Genomic DNA, 22,451 nt, shown 5'->3' on the forward strand with positions numbered 1-22,451 from the left:
TGTGAATGCATACAGTGTGTAAATACATGTTTTTGTGCCTCTATGCAACCAGTATGTCATACATATAGATATACATATATAAATACAGTATGTCAGGATATCTGCAGCTACAGTACATGCTTGTGCTTGTATGTGCGTATGTGTGTCTCTGCATGACTGACAGTGCGGTCAGTGAGCCTGTCTCTGGAGGAAGTAGTGGCTGCGCCCTTCTGTAAAGTGCTGCTTTGTGACAACTGTACAGTAAAGGCACTTGTGCCGTACAGTTTCACTGACAGTGATTACTGTTGGCTATGAGATGCCTGATGTAAAATAAAGATCAAATCTGACCAGTTAAGTGCACGACAGTTTTAAATATTTAAAGGTAGGGCGGGGATGGTATAAGAAGTGGCAGCCAAAATGAACTGATTATATGAACAGCTGCAGGTGACGGGTGCTGTCAGTCAAGACTCAAATCAACCCTTCAGCAGAGCATCAAGGTGAGCAGCATCTTTCCCATCACCGCTTCTGTTGGATCAAAACCCATTTGAGCTGCACCTGCGTCACATTCACGTCCGTCTTAGAGGCTTCAACAGAGACACTTCTCATTCACTTTGAATGGAGCGGCACGTGTTTCATTGTGGTTCCCATGCTTCACTCAGCGCTGGTAGAAGTTGAGAAAAGTTCAACTTTTCAAGCAGCAGTGTAGACATTAGCCAGTCAAATCATGTTTATGCAGGTCCATCTGACCTTTATCTGACCAACAGCCCAAAACTCAAAGATATTCACTTTAGTATCATGTATGACTCAGAAAAGCTAAAAAAAAATCCTCACATTTGCGAAGCTGCAGCCTGCAAATGTTTGGCAAGTTTTACTTTGAAAAATGCAGAAGATGGTAATTTGCTTATCAAGATAGTTGCTGATTAATATTCCGTCAGCTAATCAGTTAATCGAATCATAACTGCAGGTATGGTGAAGTCAGAAGATGGGACTCACTCCTCCAACCTTACTGTTGACCTTTTAAGAGACTTGCATATTTGCCATGACATCCACATTAAATGCAGTTTCTTTGTCAATGCCAAATGTCGAGTTTTCACTACTGAGAGGCTTAAACCTGCAAATGTTCGAGATTTCTTTTCTTTTTCTTTCTTTTTCATTCATTACTTAAAGCGATTAATTCTCTGTTGAGGGACTATTCTGCTAATCATTTCAGCACTAATCAATTCCTGATTGCATTTTTGACTACATTAAAGAGAGAAGCTGGTATCCCCATGCTGACTGTTTTGGCTCTTTGTTGTAAATGTTAAACGATAAAATGCCTGCAGTGTCAAAGTATTCTGTTTCTTAAATGAATGGTAATTTCACATCCACAGCAGATGAACCGTTACGACTTCCTTCGGGCAGCAGCACAGAGACTGGAAGCAGGTTTGATGAATCACACCCTGATGTTCTTACAATCCTTCAGCTAATCATGTACACCGTGCTGCCTATCAGTAATTTAGCACCTCGAGGAGTCACAGCTAAATCCTCATACAGATATACTCTGACATAAAAAGGCTGGAAAAAGAGCTTGATAGATAAGCAGAGGGATCAAGAGGAAAGTGGTGTTTATCGGTTGTGTACAAGTCACTGCAGAGCAAGGATTTTTACTACATTTTAATAATTTATATCTAAGTGGAATTTCAGTCTCGTCTAAATACATTTGGCTGAAGGAAGGGCCATGAGTAAATATGGTTATACAGGCTGAAAACACTATCCTTTAACTGAAAGCATGTGCTTTCACACCACTGTAACATTTCAAATGAGTAATAAAACGTGTCATTAACTTTACACAACTCACTGTTTGTCAGTGCTATCATCACTATATAACCATTTATTACACGTCTGTGGTCTTGCCTCCTTACTGTCACTGTGTCATTTGTTTTTATACTGACAGTAACACATGAATACATAAAGTATACACCATGCTAAACTGCTTGTACTTTCAGTATAGTGAAAATGCTAAAGCTACAGACGCATCGATCCAACTTTTTCTCTTCGGACACCAATTCCGATACGCCGACTCAGGGTATCTGCAGATACAGAATACTGGTCAGGTACCAGTGCTCGCTTTCTCCCATATTTAAAAATGTATACTGCAGTGCGTGGAACTCATCTCATTTTTATGTAAGTCAACATGAGGCCAGGGATCATTGTGATGCTGAAAACTGACTCAACAGCCCTGAATAAATGTAACCAAAAGCAGGAATACTGATTTTTTTTTTGACGGCGCTAACAAAGAAACTGAATTTAATGTGGACGTGATGGCAAATATGCAAGTATCTTAAAAGGTAATAACTAGTTAATTAATACACTAGTTATAAAGCATTCACAAATCCTTTACGAGGGGAGTCTTATTGTAAAGTACACCTGCTAGAATTTAAGTTAGATTGGAACCTTTGTCAAATTGATAAGAACTGGGGATTTATTAAAAAGGAGGAAGTGAAAGTTTGGACCTCCTGCACTTCCAAAGACATAAGTGAAATATGAAAACTGAATCACTTCACAATAAAAGTCTATGCAGTAGCAGAAAGGATCTGACATGACAAAGCAGCATGATGCGCCACCAATCAATGAGACTTAACTTTAAAAAATTGGTGTAATGCAACGAAACACAGGTTTCACCTCAAAAAACACACTCTGCCTCTGCGGTGATTGACACGCTACATGAGCACAGCTGATAACACATCCTCTAGGATCGATGTGGGTATTAGGCATATTGACACTAAATTACACCTTTAAATTAGAAGCAGCTGCCGTCTGCTGTCAAAAACAGCAGAAATCACATGTAATTTTCTGCACTTCACAGTTCGTACTCAAAAAGCACATTCAAAAGAGTTTAAATAGAGAAATGCATTAACTGACTTCTACTACAGGAAAAATTTAATGTCTGATAATAGAAAGAAGAAGAAGAAAAGTCGAGCAAGACTGGAATGTGGCTCGTCATCTATGACTCTGTTATCTGTAGAGGGGCAGAGAAAGGGGGAAACACTACTTTGTGTGTATGCATGTAAAGTCCTGAGTCCTGGGGTCACACCTTAGTGATAATCACAGTCCTTTGGTGTCACTTTTCCTATATATGTAACAATCAAATACCAACATAGAGATAAAATCTTATTGTCACAAAATGGAGATTTTAGTTGTTTACTCGAGATTTTTCTTGTGTCCATTTGCTGATCCTCTGGAGCTGACCCTTTGACCCATACATCTTTCTGACGTACTGAAAGCTGGTCTGTTTGTGAAAGACAGATCCTCTGTCTCCATTTCAATTTGATAGTTTGATGTCGGGAAGAGTAAGACAGGTCCGTAACTCTACATGTTCTTACATGAAATTCTTTAACGGCTTGTAACCGATACCAGGCCAGGTTCCAGATGCAGTACAAAACACAAGAGTCGAGCAAAAGTCTAAATACCTAAGAAGAATACAACCAGAACAAGTTACAGCTCAAATTTCCACCCAACATCCTCCTCCTGTTCCACTTTTATGCACCTGCCTTCTTTCTACTGACTAAAATTTGGTTATCAACTCTCTCCCCACCTCAGGCAGCGTCTCTGACTCACATGACAACTTTGACTGCTATCCAACTAATTTGCCAGACGTCTGTTGACCTGTTGAGTGAATCTTAAACTTTCAAAGTGTGTGGAGATGACACATCAAACAATGGCGCCCCTGCCCAAATATTTGCAGAGCTCAATAAGTCATCTTTCAACCTCCTTCCCCGTCACCTGGGCGTTTGTGTGAGTCACATAATAGTCCGAGAAGAGGTGTTAGCTGATGCATTAGCCTGCTCCATTAAGATGAATCACCAGACGGCATCACAGGAGGGAAAGAAAAACACTCAAATATCCCAAAAATGAGAAAAAAGTAACCGGGACTTTTGAACTAAAAACTGATAACGTAGATTAGGCGTGCTGCCAAATCAATTCTATACACTCAAAACTTCATCTGTACTTTTAATGTTGTTGGTATAACTGCGACAAAGGTCCAATTAAAACTTTTCTTGTCACAAGGGGACTCTAGTGTATGCTAATTTTGGTATGTAATACAGCTCCTCATTACAGTGGAAAGTGGCTGCTAGTGAATATTAAGGCACGCAAGTTATCAATTTAAACAAATATCCACTTAGCTATTTCTGTGTCTGTGTGTGTGTGTGTGTGTGTGTGTGTGTGTGTGTGTGTGTGTGTGTGTGTGTGTGTGTGTCCTCCTGACCCTCTAAATGGATCTATTCATCCCATAGAGGATGTGGCTTCTCCGCAGACACCTCACTGCTGCTGCCTCTGGCATACTAAACTTCTTCAATCCAACCTGCTTCTTCATTTTTCAGCCTACTTCTCACGATACCCCTCCCCCCCACCACCCACCCACCCCAAACATCCCCACCACACCACACCCCTCCCCTCCTCCTCCTTCCTCCACACCACCTCCTCTATTTATTTTTAATCTTTAATCTGTTCATCATCAGCTCATCTCTCTCCTCCAGCCCTCCTCTACTTATCTTTTCGTTTCCCCAGCTCATTTTGTGCACCCATTTTTTCTGTCTCTTTTCCCCCTCCGTCGCCCATTCCTCTACGGTGAATTATTAACCTGGAGGACTCCCTTCGACACAACATGAAACATGAAGCACCAAAAGATACAATGTATTATCTGATCTCATATGTCAGGTCCAGTTATTGTGTAAAAATCAGCACAGAAAGCTCAAAACTGCACACCATAAAGACAGCTACACCACACTGTGCAAATGGTCACAATGGTGTAAAAAAAAAAAAAAAAAAAAAAAAAAAAAAAAAGGTTGCAGCAACAGTTTTTTCTCGTGCGATAAGTATTTGGAAATATGCCGATTTATTATTTTGTTCATACAGTAGTTTTATTCATTTCTGGGAACACAGTAACACAACCGCACTACAACAAGTCTAAGGGGGGAAAACAATAGTAAGAAAATCAAACAGGTAAACCAGACAATAGTTTGCCTGATTATCTAAACTGCTTTATTTGGAGGTGAACCCAACGTGAAATGTCAGTAATCCCTCACTGCACACAAAAGCACAAGAGCAAGTATGGTACTTCAAAGTTGAGGCAGGGAGTCGACTGTAAACTGTGATAGATGTTTACAACAGTTTGGGGTAATAGCTGTACCCAAATGAGCTTGACTAACCTGAGCGTTTGTTTGCAACTTTTAGGACCATACTTAAAAGTACAATATCTTTGTTACAGTTAGGTTTGATGGCTAAAACCTGCCAAGAGTCTGCAGACGTGCTAGTAGCTACGTATGTGAGGCTACACTTGGACACAGTGCAAAATACAGCTGAGGCTGAAGGGTGTGTCATTAGTTTTGCAGGTATTTGGCCATAAAGTTCACCAAATTCATCCTGAGGGGAACACGAATGTAACAAATGGCAAACCGTCGGGCAGCTTCACTCCAACCATAAATGTCGGCCTCACAGTGGTGCTAACAGGAATTCAGGGGATGTCTGTACAAAAATTTCAAGACGATCGATCTAACGGTTGCCGGGACTGGTGGACCCATCCTGCCAGATTTCGACCTCATCATAAGACTTTTTTAAACCAATAGTTTATACATCATCGTTGTGACATTTTCAAAACAAAGCTAATAAGAGAAAGTAAAAAAAGTCTGTAGGGATTTTAAGAGGAGCTACAGTGTTTGCAGTAGGTGGCAACAACACAGTCAAATACCACACCACCACATATTGACGGAAATAGAGTAAGTAGGACGAGGTGACATTTCTATTCAAATCTGAATTCTTTAGTTGATCCTTTTTCTCTGTGATACAGCAGCAAATGCTCATTCCACTCATTCAAACTCCAAATATATCCAAACCCCTTATTTGTAGTCCACTGGTGAAACCAAAACTAGTAATAATCCCTTTAACTAATCCACATCAAATCTCTCACAATGCTAATCCGTTAGGCACGATGGTCCACGGCAGCCATTCATCTGTAAACACTTCTAACTGTGCTCTGGCATGCATAATTAAATTGTAATGGTAATTTGTTGTATTGCTGGGCTGCCAATGGCTTAACTATTCATGTGCTGGGGGTTCACATGTTTACATAATGGGGTGGGACGTGGTGCCGTTGTGCATTATGTACAAGACAGGCATGACGTGACCGAGAATGAGGGAAATAGAAAATTACAGCAAGCCAAATTAAAGACGTCTGTTTCACACTTGAATGAAACATACACAGTCAAACACATACAGACACGATAGATACTGTACTACTGAGATATAATACTAGATTACAAGCATAATATAAACATGATTAGACATGAAGGCTGTTATTTAGTTGGTTATAAAATGTACATGATAATATTGATATAGACGCTCTTTTATTCAGCTCCATAAGCAACAATGGGAGAAAAGTAATGATGCACGTCAAAAATCTGGTTCAGTTTAGACAACTAAAACTACTCAGTTAAGGTTAGAGACCACGACTAGACCCCTGTTTCCAGTCTTTATGCTAAGCTAAAATAACTGGCTAGATATTAAGAGTGATGTTGATCCTTTCATCTAATTTTCAGAACGAAAGCGAACCAGCACGTCTCCAAAACTCAAAATGACAGTTTAATTTTAGAAAATGTCGCTGTCATTGTTAAAAGAAACCATATGTTGACTCTTAGCATGTGACAAAATGTTAACCACTGACTGTCATGTCAATGTCACCACTTCTTTGCCCCGTCTGTCCAACCTCACCTGCTCCCTCATATATTTTGCGATGGCATTACAATGTCATCCAATTTCTACCTTTGCTACTGACAGAGGACAGTGCTACTCTCATCTCACCAGATCTCAACCCAGTTTAATAAATGAGATTTTGGACAGAAATATCGAGACAGCACGTCATCACTATACCAATGATGGAATATCTTTTTGGAGGAATGGTTCTCATCCCCTCCGGTAGAATTCTTTGAGAATATACATATTTCTATCAAGGAGCAATGAAACTGTTCTGGGGTCTCAAGGTGGCACAATAACTTTTGCACCTAGTTTATGTCGGTATTTCCTTTAATTTTCTCCCAGATGGAGCTTACTGCTAAGATGTCTCCATTCTTGTTTCACACGAGTTTCAGAGGAGTCTTCACCTGAAGCAACGCTTTCTCTCATTTCTGATTAGTGACCTAATTATTGAAAACCAATGTCAACAAAAACAAGTGCCAACATCAACTTAAAAAGCTCTTCAACACCAACATGAAGATTGTTGACTAATCAAGACAGCTAAAGGTCAGCTATTATGTGAATGTTTTGTTCTCGTTATAAAGCACAGCTTCTTCTTTTTTTTTTGTTCTTACTTAAATGCTGCTAAGACACGACTCTGAACGACTCACGCAGGCTTCACGGTTCTCACAGTCTCAAATAAACAAAGTTGAAAGTTGATTTAAAGAAACCAAACATCCCATTAAACTGAAAAGCACACCATATCATCTTATTTTTGCGGAAATGAAAATGTATTAAATTTTGACACCAGTGCCTCATACTAAATTCAACAACACATTTTGTGAAGCGTGAAACAAACACATAACCCGGCGGTGTACCCTGACACGCATCTCAGCTGATGATGCTTCGCTCTATCTGACCTCATTCCTCCAATAAAAGGTCTCAAGCCTTTAATGTGGTGATGTAACTGCTCACAGGCTTAGGCCTATATCATATTATAGACCTACAGATAAAAATATTGATAAATCCTGCACCCCTATTCAAGGTTACATAACTAGTACACTGCAGCTTTTTTTTTTTTAACCACAGACAGATCTCCTGTATGAAACCCATCCAGGCAGTTGTTACTCTGGGAGCTTTACATTGCAAAGCGGCTGCATAATTAAGCAGCAAACCCTGCGCGCAACAAATGAATATATGCACAAAGCATGGCTTGAACACTTGTTTCGAGGCACAGCGATTCCCTCGTTGTAAAATGCCGAGATCCACCTTCTTAGACACAATAAAAACTAACCTCGCAGGGCGGTGAATATGACAAAATGTCGGCCCACTCACGTATCTGTTGTCTCTCTAAACTACAGTAACTGCAGGAGCGCACAGAGGATTCCTCAGCTTGACGTGACTGATCTGAAAATGAGTTTCGACTTTTGAAGGTGTTCCTTCCTCCCCTGCTGGTTCTCTCGTAGCGTGCCTGCTCTTTAAGATCATGCTAATCAAACGGGGTTGAGGTCAGTGCATATTATGTATATGTGTGTTGTGCAATGTGATCTATGGAGTCGAGGCATATATAAAGAGTTTTATGTCCATCGTTAGTCATCTATCACACAATGCCTGTAGCTACACTTAGACATGATGGGTTTGTACTTTAGATTTCCATGTCAAAGCATTAAAAAAACCTGACATTATAAAAACCTTTTAAAAACCCAGCATTATTTTACAAGGCTAAGACTCCACAGCCATGGTAGCTGAGGCTGTTCTTAGGCACAGCAATGCTAACATACTGATGGTAAGCAAGTGTAATGTTTATCACGCTCACTGTCTTAGTTTACCGTGCTAGCATGCTTATAACTAATAATACAAAGTACAGCTGAGACTGAGAATGTTGTTCGTTTTTCAGGTATTTCAAATTCTGACCTGATGATGGCACTAGAAAAGTCAGAGGATCACATAAGTGTCAATTCATACTCAGAATTTTGTGTAGAAACTGTCTTATCAATCCATCCAGTAGTTGCGGAGGCATTTCAGTCAGAATCAAAAATGTGAACCTCATGGTGGCGACAGAGGAAAAAGTCAGGGGATCACCAGAGTGTTTAAGGTTCAACCTCTTGGGATGATGAATGTCTGTTTAAAAATTCATGACAATCCATCCAATAGTTGTTGAGATATTTCAGTCCGGATCAAAGTGGTTATTTATACATTTCATCCACAATCTATCATTATCTCAGAGAATTTTCTAAGCGCAGCAAAATAAACAGACATAAAACACACTTCTTTTTTTCCATTATTTGACTGGGAAGAAAGTGAATATGACGTTATCTACACACACAGCTTGCTGAGATTTCATGGTGTGAGTGTTGCAGCTGTTGGGTGACTAACAAGTTATGTCCTCTTTTTTTTTTTATTGTTTAAATACAATCATCAGCTGTTAATAACCAACCTAATATACTAATCCTCTCCCACCACCCACTCAGTGTAACAGAGGAGTGTTGTTATGGATTTGGGGAAGCCTCATCAGAATATGACGGTCAGTAGGAGGACCGATAACAAAATATTTACATGGTTTAATTTTTATGATAAATATATTTCAGCTTATAGCCTGTAAACAGAATTGTCCAAAAAAAAAAAAGAAAGAAATGAGCTCCATAATTAATGGTTAACAATAATACTTTGATTACTGCAGTATATCACTGACAATTAATTGTTAAAGATAAAATTTAAGACTAAAACTTTCACAGCTACGTAGTTAATTGCCAATATGTGTCATTCACATCGCTTCCAGTGGACTCACAAGTGATTATTCTCATCCCTGGGGAGTGGCCTAATTAATGAAGTTAACAACAGCCAGCTGCAACATCAACCCAAAAAGCTCTTAAACATAAACACCAACTTTGTAGACTAATCAAAACACTTAGAGGTCAGATAATTTAGTTTTTTCATCATAATGCGAGCTGCTACAATACTGAAAAATGCAGCATGTGTGGCCATGAATAGACATTAGATTACTGTAAACTGATTGTAGCACAGCTTTCTGGATGAACTGAAACTTACTCGAAACACCAAGTGAATGGTGGTTATTTCCACTACCACTACCACACCAATTTGAGACTCGGTCCAAAATCACTCCATTGTTCGCTCATACCAAACATTTTACTCCGTGGCCAGCATTACATTGAGATTTGATTTTGAGCCGGCACTGACAGGTGTAGAACCACGGCATTTGTGATTTACGCATCCATCAAAAGTGAAGCACTGCGATGTTGTTGGACTTCAGCAAAAAGTCCTGCGTGGACATGGGGATCTGTGCGGGAGCTACAGTGTATGGTGCATATTCAGGACACTCAAAGTAAACAGCTGAGAGTAAATACAGCGTGCCAGATAGCAAACAGGGAGTGATGTTAAACCCCAGAGTTACACTCTTCTATTTTTAGAACTGGGAAACACTGCAGAAAATACTATAATACACTTAAAGAGACGCACAGGTAGATACTAGAAAACCGTGGCGTCACTTAATGCATAATTCACGTACAGAAATGAATAAACAAGTGTAGGTGTATCACAGTATGCAAAATGCTATGAACCAAGTTTGGAGTCAATGTTTGGTGTGTAATTGAATAAGAGGGGGACAACAAGTTTACTCAAAGATGTCCGTTTGATCTTGATGGACACTACTGTCTCACAAAGCGGCACAGATAGGGACATACATAGTCCTGATGGACACGATGCTCTAATAATCGATGCAGTGTTTAAATCAATCGTTGTCAACAGTAGCTAACACACAGAAAACCAGGATAATCTCTGCATGTGCACTTGTGCCCACAGACAGTATCCCATTCGTCTCTCTACATGACCAATCAGATCGATTTACCGCGCTAACATATTGAAGGATTATCCCATATGAATGTCAGCAAATCCCTTTGATCTTTTCAAGCCATCCATTGTTAGGTGGATATAGACAAAGACACGCAATTACACGGATACGACTGCGAATATAGCCACACTTTTACGAATTCTTGCAGGAAAACAAACTCCAAATTTCACAATATGGCTAAAGTAAAGTTATGTTGCCCTGACTCTGTCTCACAACTCCTACTGATACTGAACAGGCTCAAAGTATTACAGACTTTTTTCCATCTGAAACAATCAATGTCCTTTTTATGCAGAAGAAATATAGAAATTTGTGTGTAAAGGTGGCCCTGAGGTAAGAAAAACACAAAACTAGTTTTAAAAAAACCGAAGCCATAACAACATTTTTTAAATAAATAAATAAATAAAAACAAACAAACATGTTGACAACCATCTTGCCTCGTTCAGCAGGCTAAAAGATAAATTCACTCTCCCCCATAGTCACTTTTTCCGCTGCGTACAAGCGAGAAACTTCAGAAGACAGTGTTTAGCCCACTCTGACATCTTACCCAGGCAGCATGCCTTTTATCAACGCATGTCTCCACCTCCCACCTCCAAACACTTAATATCACGGTTGGTCACTATCTTTAAGCAGAACATCTCCGCTGAATATCTCAAGCATGCATGAGCCGAGGAAATTGGCTCTGAAATACCTCTTGAGCTTTGGGGAAAAGGGGCTAAGTAGATTTAGGGATTGTTCTGTTAATACAAGACTTGAGCTCTTACAGTTTAACACTATGAAACATATACACTATTCAAAAAAGGTCAAGAATAAGATCTACCCCTCTGATTCTCCTAAACGTGACTAATCTGAGTCGGAGGATGGGACTTTAACTCACCTCTTCCAGTCATGCGCCAATGTGCAGGTTCAGGGAGGAGCTATTTCAATGGTACAGTAATACTTGGGCACCCCTGACTTTATATTGTATTGTATGTATTCTACTTGGCTGTTCTGAATACGGCTTTCAACTACCATAGGAGAATCAACATAGTTTGAGGGAATGGAAATCTTCATCCCTTCCTTGTGGTAAAAAATGACTCAAGGATATGATTTCCTGTTTATATTGGAAAAGATAAAGCACTATATGTCTAACTGTTGCTCTATGTTTGTGAAGATCTTTGTAGATTATATTAGGGGACAGGGCATCTAACAAGTGTATCTATGCGGGTCTGTGCCCTGAGAAACATCGTGTCCCCCACTGAATGTACATTTCACTAACACTATTGTGATACAGTTCTTGTATTATTTTTCTTTAGATGGGAGAGTGGTTGGGCTTAGGGTCTTTGTTTTTGCTGTTCTTTTTTTTCCTCTTTTTTCTTGTGTGTGCACTTTGCATATTAGAAAAAAACAAAACAACAACAAAAAAACACATTTAAGAAAATGAACAAAAACATTTAAAAAAAATGAAAACACTAAGATATATTAGAAAGATATCTGGTTGCAGATTTCACTCTTAGACTACAGCAAATACGGAGTGCTTATTTTTCTTGCGTTCACCCTTTATCGATGGGTTTATTTTCATTAACTTGGTTCCACCCGCAGGGATTTATTTTAAAAAATGCAAAACCTCTATTTTTTTATTTATTCATGCAGAATTTCCCAGTTCCCTCCACACTAACAGACCACCTACACCAGCCTTTTATGACATGTTGCTGTGTAGCAGGAGGCCTAATTTTTCACCGCTCCTGCAGCCACAACTTTTCTGCTTCAAGCATTTATGCATTAAGAGCGTCACAAACAGTAAAGGGCAATGAAAAACGGGGGGGTGGAATGTATGTGTGTGTGTGTGTGTGTGTGTGGGGGGGGGGGGGGGGGGGGAGGGGGGGGGGGGGGGGGGGATAGTAGAAGAGGGTGCAAGTTGCATGTTTTTCATTATTTTATTATAGTGGTTAGCGCTGTCGCCTCACAGCAAGAAGGTTCCGGGTTCGAGTCCCGGCTCGGACACGGGGTCTTTCTGTGTGGAGTTTGCATGTTCTCCCCGTGCCTGTGTGGGTTCTCTCCGGGTACTCCGGCTTCCTCCCACAGTCCAAAGACATGCAAGTGGGGACTAGGCTGATTGGTTACTCTAAATTGACCATAGGTGTGAATGTGAGAGTGAATGTCTGTCTTGTCTGTCTCTGTGTGCCCTGTGATGGACTGGCGACCTGTCCAGGGTGTACCCCGCCTCTCGCCCGAAAGGATGCTGGGATAGGCTCCAGCCCCCCCGCGACCCTACTAGAGGATAAGCGGTAGAAGATGAATGAATGAATATTTATTCAATAATTTTGACAATTTTAGAGAGCTTCAGTATACATACAGCATAATTACAAAACTATGTACAGTATGAATTTGTTGTCAGTTAGAGGCTCCCAGACTCTGTTACCTTCACGTCATACTGCCATACAGATACTATCTATGGAAATAAGTTCTCATCCTATATTCACTGCAGCGGTGTCTTCTGTTTATTTGTTTTGTGAATTGTTGTTATCTGCTTTATTTATTTGTTTCCTGGTTTTAGTTTTACACTGAAAGACGACAGTAATTGCTGTTTTTGTTTAGTTTTGTTTGTTTCCTCAAAATCTTTTCTCTATCTCATCTCCCCATTTTCTTATAGATGTGTGAGAGACCGAAACAGTATGAGATCTGAGAGAGGAAATGAAACTGAAATAAGTGAGTGAGAGAGTATGCTTGTGTGTGTGTGTGTGTGTGTGTGTGTGTGTATGTGTGCCAGATGACAGCAGTGTGGGGCTGTGTGTTTCGTCATTTATCATTTGAAGAGCTTGCTTGTTAGAGCATACACATCTAAATAGTCACTCTGAACCAGGAGAGCTGAGACGATTACCCAGTCAGGACTACAAACACACACACTGCATACTGTATAATAGCCTATAACAGTGTAATGTGACAGAAACACACACACACAGTACCAACAACACATCTAGGATAGGATACACACACACACAGGTCACACAGAAACAGATAATCACTTCTGAAAAATAACTCTAATAATAATTTAATTATAATTTAATTTGTTAAAGCTATGCTTGGTTTAGGCACAAAAAATGATGTTTGTTATGCTTATGGAATATTGTGGTTTGGGTTTAAAAGTATGACTTCAATCAGGTCAGTTAGCCTCATCGTCATGGTTACAATAATGAAAACTTGGAGATAAAGTCAAAAACAAACAAACAAAAAAACAAACAACACTGACCGTACGTAAACATAAATACTTGCTACACTGAAACGACTGATGCTGTCATCCAAATACAGCACCATGATCTCTCGAATAAAAATGTGACCTTGCTTGTTTCTTGTGCAATTTTTAATCCTCTTTGTTCTGTGCTGCATCTCTCAGTCTTCAGCCATTCATCACTGTGACCATAGACACTTGAAATACCAGTCAAACAATCGATCCATTTCAAGCATCAAGTTACCATTCCTGAGCAAGCCCTGAGCATGTCCTTTCCCATGTCATATCCTATTTCCTGAATCCACACAGCGTTTCTGAAAGACCAATTCTGCCTTGTGCCAGAGAGATCAGTGGGTGTGATGAGGCTGCTGGGGCATTTGATACCATATCACTGTGCAAAATCACAGAGGCCCAGTCGAGACACACAGAAACAACCTGGGACGTAGCGTTTCACCTTTTGGAGCTGGTGAGCTCCAGCTCATATTCTGCTGAGGTGAAAGCACAGACGCTGCTAATGTTGCACAATACTGTTTATATTCAGTTTCTAAACAAGAACGACTGTGGAGACAATAATGACTTGCAAATAATTTAGAAAGAAAGAAAGAAAGAAAGAAAGAAAGAAAGAAAGAAAGAAAGAAAGAAAGAAAGAAAGAAAATCCAATAATATATCAAATAAATATATATCCAATAAATATCTAGAGGGACTCATGAAAAGACACCAATTAAAGCAAGGCAAGAAAAAAAATGTAATCATACATCCACACGTGGAAGGAAACTCACATACACAGCGGAGCGGTCCTGTGGAAAGAACTGAATGGCACTGAAGAAAGGAAGCAGGGCCATTTTAATGAAGTTATGGCAGCCATTATGTTGTCAAGAGCCCTTTGCCTCCGCGGCCATGGCTGCGTCGGCTTCCTCGTTGTGTGGGAGTGGAAGGTAATGCGTTTCTGAAGGGAACGACCTTGTTTATTGGCTTGATTGAAAGCTGTGAGGAAAATAGGCTGTTTTCCTTTCTCACCGGACTGATGTTATTTTCTTTGCCTAACAAACAGATTAGAAAACACTGGCACAAGACATGAATCCTGAGCCACTTCACTTCAGTTGTTTTTCTCATCTTTTATTTTTTTGTACTACATGATTAATCCCTAGCATGTTTTACAATCCACAAAATTAAAACTGGTAATTGATTTTAATGTTGTGGCTGATTGGTGTATATACTGTACCTTAACTTCTATCAGTTACTGTTATGCATACAGTACATACCAATGCATAATGAAATTGCGTTTTTCTGCAACTATAGTGTTAAGAGTGTGTTTCGTCTAGATGCTCAGTTGAGAGCTAGCTTGAGACTGAAGATGTAGGGGAAGTGAGTACCCTCTGCCAAAAGTGGAGTCACACACCTACTGACAACTTCAAACCTGTCTTATTTACATAATGTGTTTTCGAAATCAGCTTGAGAGCCACTGGAAAGGCCACATCCAGGAATCAGCTGGGTTTATTTCAGAGCTGGAAGGTTGTTGGAAGGCATATTGGATGGAGATGGCCTGAGCAAGTTAAAGTAATTTAACAAATAACAAACTAATTATTTCTGCCGTTGAGTAACGGTTGAGGTAATGCAGGTGCCTTTTTAATGAATAATGAGTAACTGATTACATGTTGTAAGTAATTTAACCAGCACTGGTACGCACATGCACGCATTAAAGTACATTTACAATTGCTCATATACGCACACGGTTTATAGACACATAAGACAGACCACGTTTCCACTTCTGGACCACAGAGGTGTGGTCGTGTTTTATTCATAGCCGGAGAGTCATTTGAATGGAATGACACGGACCCTGTAACCCTGAACTTTACATGAGTGTCTCCTGGTGGAGCCTGAACCATTTCATCCTCCCTCCTTGCAAAATGTGAAGATAAAACCATCCAGGGAGGCGCAGACCCTCTTCCCCTTCATATACCCTCACCTTCCCAATGCTTCATGAACGGTGAGTTTGTGGCACCGCATGTTTTATGACCGTTCTCTTACATTTTTAACAGGAGGGTTTAAATAGGACTGCTAAGGTTTAGAACAATGCCCTGTGTTAGCGAAGTTAGTGGGGCTCTAGACACATACAGTATTTAGCACATTTCTCCTTTCCTTGCTCGGCAGTTAATGCCCCCTCCCCCGTTTTTTTCCTGTATACTATCACTGACCTCTTTGGAAAGCTCCCCTTTTTCCACCGATGTGGGACCAGGTGTTGCTTCTAGTCTACAATGGCCGGTGAAACCAAATGTGTTTGGTTTTGATCTGCGAGTTTTTAATAAGCAATTTTTTGCTCGTGGCCAGCGGATGCTCAGACATCCACGTGCATGTTTGTGTGTGTGTGTGTGTGTGAAGTCTTCTGAAGCTTGAACCCTATTATTTTTTCATGCTATTAATCACTTCCTCCTACGCAAATGACATGTTGACGCTTGAATGGGCACACACAGACACACAGACACACTCACACAACACACACACACTTTCAACTCAGTGGGAGGTTAAAAGCTACTTTCCAGGCCTCGTTTTAATTGGATTCTCTACAGGGTTTTCCCAATCAAATGTAATTAGCGAGAATCAACTTCTTCTTCTCATACTGTATAAAACAGCGACTGCTGGGTGCAGAACAGGATGCACATTAGCCGCCCTTATCAAGATGGACAGGACTATAATAACTGAACAGAGAAACACACCATACTTCTATCACAAGCAGGAAAACAGAAGTACTTCACAGTGCTTCTCTGCGTCATCTGTATGGCAGAGTAGTGCACATGACTTCCTCTGTGTCCTCAACTTCTCTCCTTTTATGTTCTGTCTTCACATCTTACTCCCTTCATGTCCTTACTGTTTATCATAAACTGTTACATTTGCTCTTTATAAGTTTTATTGTCAAAGGATGGAACTGAAGCTGCACATTCTTCATCCTTTTTTAATTGCTTTCTTTTGTCTTGACATTGTAATTTTCTTTCCCCTCCTTTTCCACCGCTTTACCTCAGCCTCTGCCGCCTCCCTGTCCCTGCAGGATTCGATTTCATAGCCTGCCGTGACCCAACCCGTTCGCTTTGCAAATAACTGATCAGTCAGTTCAGCTTCCGAGTTGCTTGTCCTCGTCGTGGTGGCTACAGAGCGAATACAGCAGCCCCCCCCCCCCAAACGTCCTCCTTGTGTAAACCAGCTGGATACAATAATTCCTTAACTGTAACGTGCACAGTGAGTTGCCTTTCCCATATGTAAGAGATACTGCGATGAGACTCTATGCTGAAATCCTACTGCATCACATAGCTGCTGCATCTATCATGTAACGAGACCACTCAGCACGGATGAGATCTCTACAGTGAGATCTCATCTTCGCTGCTCGAGTCTCATTCATTCAATCATTTGTCAAAACAACGCAACATCTCACGAGGGTTGGACCAGAGGTTGACCGCTTAATTGAGAGCTTTGCTTTATACTGTAGCTACTGCTTTACACATAGGAGGTAATTTGAAGGAGACACAGTTGAAGTAATGAAAACAGAATGAATATGTTTTTTTCTTCACTCCTGATTTCTCCAGTTTTACTGAGAAAAGACAAAGAAGATCATTTATTTTGGCAATATTTGTCAATACCTTGGATCCATTTTTTGATGAACGCCTGATTTGCATATCCCACTAACAGTTCACACAGATGCATACACACACACACACACACACACACACACAGACACACATGCAGCCAGGATATAAAGTGTGGATGCTAGCCACTCATACAGGCAGCACCTGTCAGCTGGTGTTCTGGGACAGCCAAAGGCTTGTTTGTTTGTGTCTCCCTCCCTCTCTCTCTATGTGTGTGTGTGTGTGTGTGTGTACCTCCGTTCAAGGTCTCTCTCTTTTTTCCCCCTCAACACCCCCTCACCTCTCCACCTGCTGTTCACTTCCTTCACTCCATCCCGCCTCTCTGTCTGTCTCACTTCATACCAACCATCATACCAGCGTCCATTAGATCTCGCTCTCTCTCTCTCTCTCTCTCTCTCTCTCTCTCGCTCTCTCTCTCTCTCCTTCTCTGCACCTGTGACTGAAAAACAGACTCGTTCAGTCTTCCTCTGTCTTCCTGCTCATTACAGGCCCCAGGCAGCCACTCCATCACAGAGAAAAGGCAGAGATAAGCTACAAGAGTACACCTGTGCCTGGTATGAATGCCAAATCCAGAGTCAGTGACAGCCAATTCCAGGCCAAATAATGGAATCAGCGAACCTCAGCTTCAGACAAATCAACCTGACAGCTTTATCTCCCACTCCCAATTTCAAAGCACATTACAAACCTCATTATCAAATGAGAAAAGCAATCAGTAAAAAAAAAAAAAAAAAAAAAAAAAAAAAAAAAAAAAAAAAAAAGAAGAAGAAGAGAGAAAAATGTTGACAATGCCACAGTGCCGCTCGCGAGGGATTAAGTTTACAAAGCTCATTTACAGATGGAGCAGGTGGGAGAAAATAAGAAACATGTTTTCATTTCATCAGCAAAGTGCTGCTGAGTGCTATTTGACAAAAGAAATATAAAATCTGTTATATTAACAACCACACAGTATTAATAAACATGAATATATTAGAATAACAAATAAAGCAAACATATTTTAATATAAGCAGCTTCCGACCTCGGCTGAGCTTCCTGAAAAGAATAGAAAAGACTCAGCCTGAATAAGGGGAAAAAGATGAAGAGGATGACGGAGAATAAGAGATTCCACGATGGTGGGAATGCAACGTGATTTCCTAAATATTTCCCAAAATGTTTCCTGTGCACTATGGTACTAGTTACATGAGAAACACCTTGAAAGGATAACTACCTGATAAATGTTCATACGTTCTTCATTTATTTTTGGAAACATTATTTTCAAACTCATATGAAAACTTTGAACAAACTTTAAACAATCTTACTTGATGCATGACTTGACTTAATCTGATTTGATTTGTATTCACACGTCACATTTTTGCCTTTTAGCAAGCCTGTTGTGTACAGACTAAAATGTCACACTAGCAATTAGGTAGAATTAAGCCATCGGAAATGTATCAATTGAATACTGTGAATACTTTTCTCAATAATTAATAGCAAATTACATAGTTGTTTTCCAGGAAACGTCTCAGAAATTATTGAGAAAAATTAAGAAGAGGTTATTTATTGACCTGGAAAATAAACTGCTACCGAAATTAATAATCACAAAAAAAGCAATTACAAAAACTTAACATGATGAACATTTATTTGCTTTAACTAATTAAGCCTCAAAGCATCTGAGACAAAAACTGTCCATGTCTCCTATACTGCATATGTGCCAGACCAAACTTAAAAGCTTTTCTTTTACCTTCACAAACAATTATTGACAGACAAAGTGCAAATAATCAATGGTTCAGAGGAGCAATCTATTCTAAAGGGACAGTTTGTGCTAAAGGTTTATGCTGTCACTAAATGCAACAACAGAGATGAATGTATGTAGAGCTCTGAATTTAGCTGAAGCTGGGTTTTGGTCACCATACCTCACAACTAGAAAGCCGGTATTCTACGTCAATGTGAGGTTGGTATGAGACGTTTCAATGACGTTGGGTTTTGGCAACTAAACAACACAACTTTAAATCAACAAAATATCAACGTCAGCGGTCGTCAGTATTCTCTGTCAAATTAACATTGGCATTAGACTCTGTCCTGACACTGAATCTTGGTCACCCAGTGTCACAAACTACATTCAACCAAACATCTAACAACAATGGTGGTCAGCTGCATGCCTAAAAAATAAATAAAATAATTGCAAAGTAACTTAACCTTATGCATCCAGCAAAGTTTTATTGTTTCTGTGTTTCTCTCTAGTCATGTTTTAAAAGAAATAAAAAATACTCTTCTTTGGGTAATAATTTTAGTCTGATCCGGTTTCCCATGTAAAAAAGATGCAATTGACAAGTTACAATATTTCTAAAAGTTCAGCTACTCCTTCTCTCTCTATGAATCTATGAATGTGCACATATTTTCATTTCAAACATTTAACATAAACATTTAACTACTAGACACAAAACGTCTCCTACGTCACTGAAAAGTCCACTCTCCGCATATGTGCACTGGAGGTTTTAAGGGCTCATTGGTATCAGGATCAGCTGACAGGACGCAGGTCAGGCCTACTTTATCTAATGTGAAATAATGACAGTAGCTAGTTCCTCTATTATCAGCGAGTATTCCTGAGAGAGAGGAGAGCGAGAGAGAGTGTGTGTCCACTGTGTAATTATAGATTTAGTAAACCCGAGGCTTAGTGTGACTCAATCAACCTCTGATTTGTTGGGTGGATGGATACTGATGTTAATGAGGTGTGTGCGTTCATGAGTGTTCACACTCTAACACTGCACCACCACCACCCCCACCCCCCACCCCCCCATTGATACACCTTTTTCCCCCCAAGACGTGTGAGTGACCAGCGAATGTGTGTTTTTATGAATACAAAGAGGATTATGGAATTTGTTTGAAATCTTGCTGCAAAAGTGGGAAGTATCTACAATCATCTATCAGTTTTGACGCTTCCTTTTTACCTTTTCTTTCTTTACTTAAATTCTTACTTTCTTACCTAATGAGTTTGTGTAATGTATTTTTTTAATCGCTGTGACAGCTCATGCAGGCAATGCAGATTGTTACAAATTGTAAAAACAGAGAATACATAACTTTGGAAGAAAAACTGCCTGAGAACACAAAAGAAATCTCCCTGAAGCTTTGTTGTGTACCTCTGCTGCTGTGTGTGTTATTGTAAACGTGTGTTTACTCGTCCGGCTGCATGAATCTTTGCTAATAGCTCCGCTGTGGGTCTATAAGGTTGAAATATCACCGTGTAAATCGTTGACATTAAATCCGTTTTATGTTGCGGACTGGTCCGGAAAAACGAAATTATGGCCACATTTGCTCTCCCACTAATTGGAAAAAGACTGGAGATGCATTTATTTACTGAATATATAATAGTACCCTCTAGCATCGAGCTCCGATCAAGGTCTCATCTCCCCCTATTCATTACACTAATCAATGGTGTGCAAATGCTCCTGGTTTACGTTATCGGGCATACAGTATGTACTGGCCGTAATGACAAATACAACAAACTGACAGGATAAACAAATAAAGCAAATAGGACGTTGAGTAAGGTGATTCAGCAAGACAGAAAGTGATTAAAATAGAACAATCTCATCCAAGCTCATTCATGCACATCAGAAACTTAAATATGACTTTATGGGCTGTAAAGAAGTACAATGGGAATTTACAGCACAGAGCGGAAGCAGGGTAACTGTTTAACATGACACACTCACCCAACAATATTGTACTCAAAACACAAGGGAAAATCCTCTGTTTCCATTTGGATTTTCATTGAACAGAAAATGCATTATGGCCGATGTAGGTCCTGTCAATACGGCTAAAAACAATAGAAATATAGTTATAATTTTGCTTTTCAAGGTTTGAGTTGATTCACAATTTAAAAAAAAAAACTAAAACATGATTGAAACATTTTATTTTTTTAAGACTTTATGTGTAAGACAGTTGAGCAAGAATAAGAAAACACCTGAACCAAATGCAGCCCTGTCATATGAGTATTAAAATGTCATCCCATAGAGCTGTGGACGGTCAGTGCCACATGCTTCAAGTGGAGCACAAACGTCCACAGTTTAATGATCAGTTTAAGCAGAGATCGAGCTTTTTTCCCCCCCGTCACCCTCATGGACACGACAGTTAAATTCATTGTGAGATAGCCACAGCCAGGTAGCCTGAAACTGGGAGACATCTCATCCCAGTTAACTGCAGCAGGCGCAACTATTCAATTCACAATTTACGAGACTGTTGTGACTCAAGACAGCTAATGAAGCCAGCTGTCATCTACAATACTCTTTCAATGACAAATAACGATCAATTATTTATCGCTTATTTAATTAATCAAATTAATTCGATACACAACTCATTCTTAATAGCTCTTGTAAATGGTAGAGGAAGTGGAGATGAGATTATTACTCACCGAGGCTGGGCGGGTTCTCAGGGCATGGCGGCAGTGGCTTAGGAGAAGGCGTCTGATTGGTCTCTGGCTGCACACTCGGCACCAGTTGCTCGCCCGTAGCCAGGTAGCTGGCTAACGTCGCATTTGGCCTGGAGAGGTTGTAATAGTAAAAATGATGTCCGCTCCCTGCTGCTCCACTGCCATTATTCCTGGATCCGTTGCGTCCGTTGTTGAAGCGGCTGAAGAGGTCGAAGCGCTGCGAGTAGACGTCGAAGTACAGTATCATCATGATGAGAAAGTGGAGCAGGCAGAGCAGCATGACGCCTTTACAGATGCGCTCCAGAGTTCGGCCCAACATCAGCCGGGTCATGGCCGGGTGAAGTGACCGTCCTGCGACGGCCAGCCAAGGCAATGCAGGCGTGGCACGTTCACAGGCATGCAATATCAGCTGCTGGTGGATCTCTTGATAAGAATATGTGGTTGGCTGATTCCCGACTATCTGACTTCTGCAGGGGTCATGGGCTCATAAATGAAGGAAGGGAGGCTTCACCGTCAGCTCCACCTCAAGTCTGTGTTTCCAGCTTGTTTTGTGTGTAGCCAGGTTCCCTGCATGACAAGTACTAAACTATTTTCATCAGCCTTGATCCCAGGGGGTCCTTCATTCCACAAGTACTAATCCTTTATTAGAAATATGG

The 22,451-nt window shown here is 40.3% G+C and overlaps 1 protein-coding gene across 1 annotated transcript in view; it reads right to left on the bottom strand.

Annotated features, from left to right (window-relative positions):
* Nucleotides 1-22,148, bottom strand: part of b4galt2 (beta-1,4-galactosyltransferase 2) — a 142,820-nt gene extending 120,672 nt beyond the window's left edge. The window contains exon 1 of the mRNA XM_022757865.1: nucleotides 21,778-22,148. Within this exon, the coding sequence (XP_022613586.1) occupies nucleotides 21,778-22,126 (349 nt within the window). The 5' untranslated portion in view covers nucleotides 22,127-22,148. The remainder of the gene's footprint in view (nucleotides 1-21,777) is intronic.
* Nucleotides 22,149-22,451: the final 303 nt, after the last annotated feature.

The sequence above is a fragment of the Seriola dumerili genome, unplaced genomic scaffold, assembly GCF_002260705.1.
Source record: "Seriola dumerili isolate Sdu_G_001 unplaced genomic scaffold, Sdu_1.0 BDQW01000291.1, whole genome shotgun sequence".
NCBI lineage: Eukaryota > Metazoa > Chordata > Actinopteri > Carangiformes > Carangidae > Seriola > Seriola dumerili.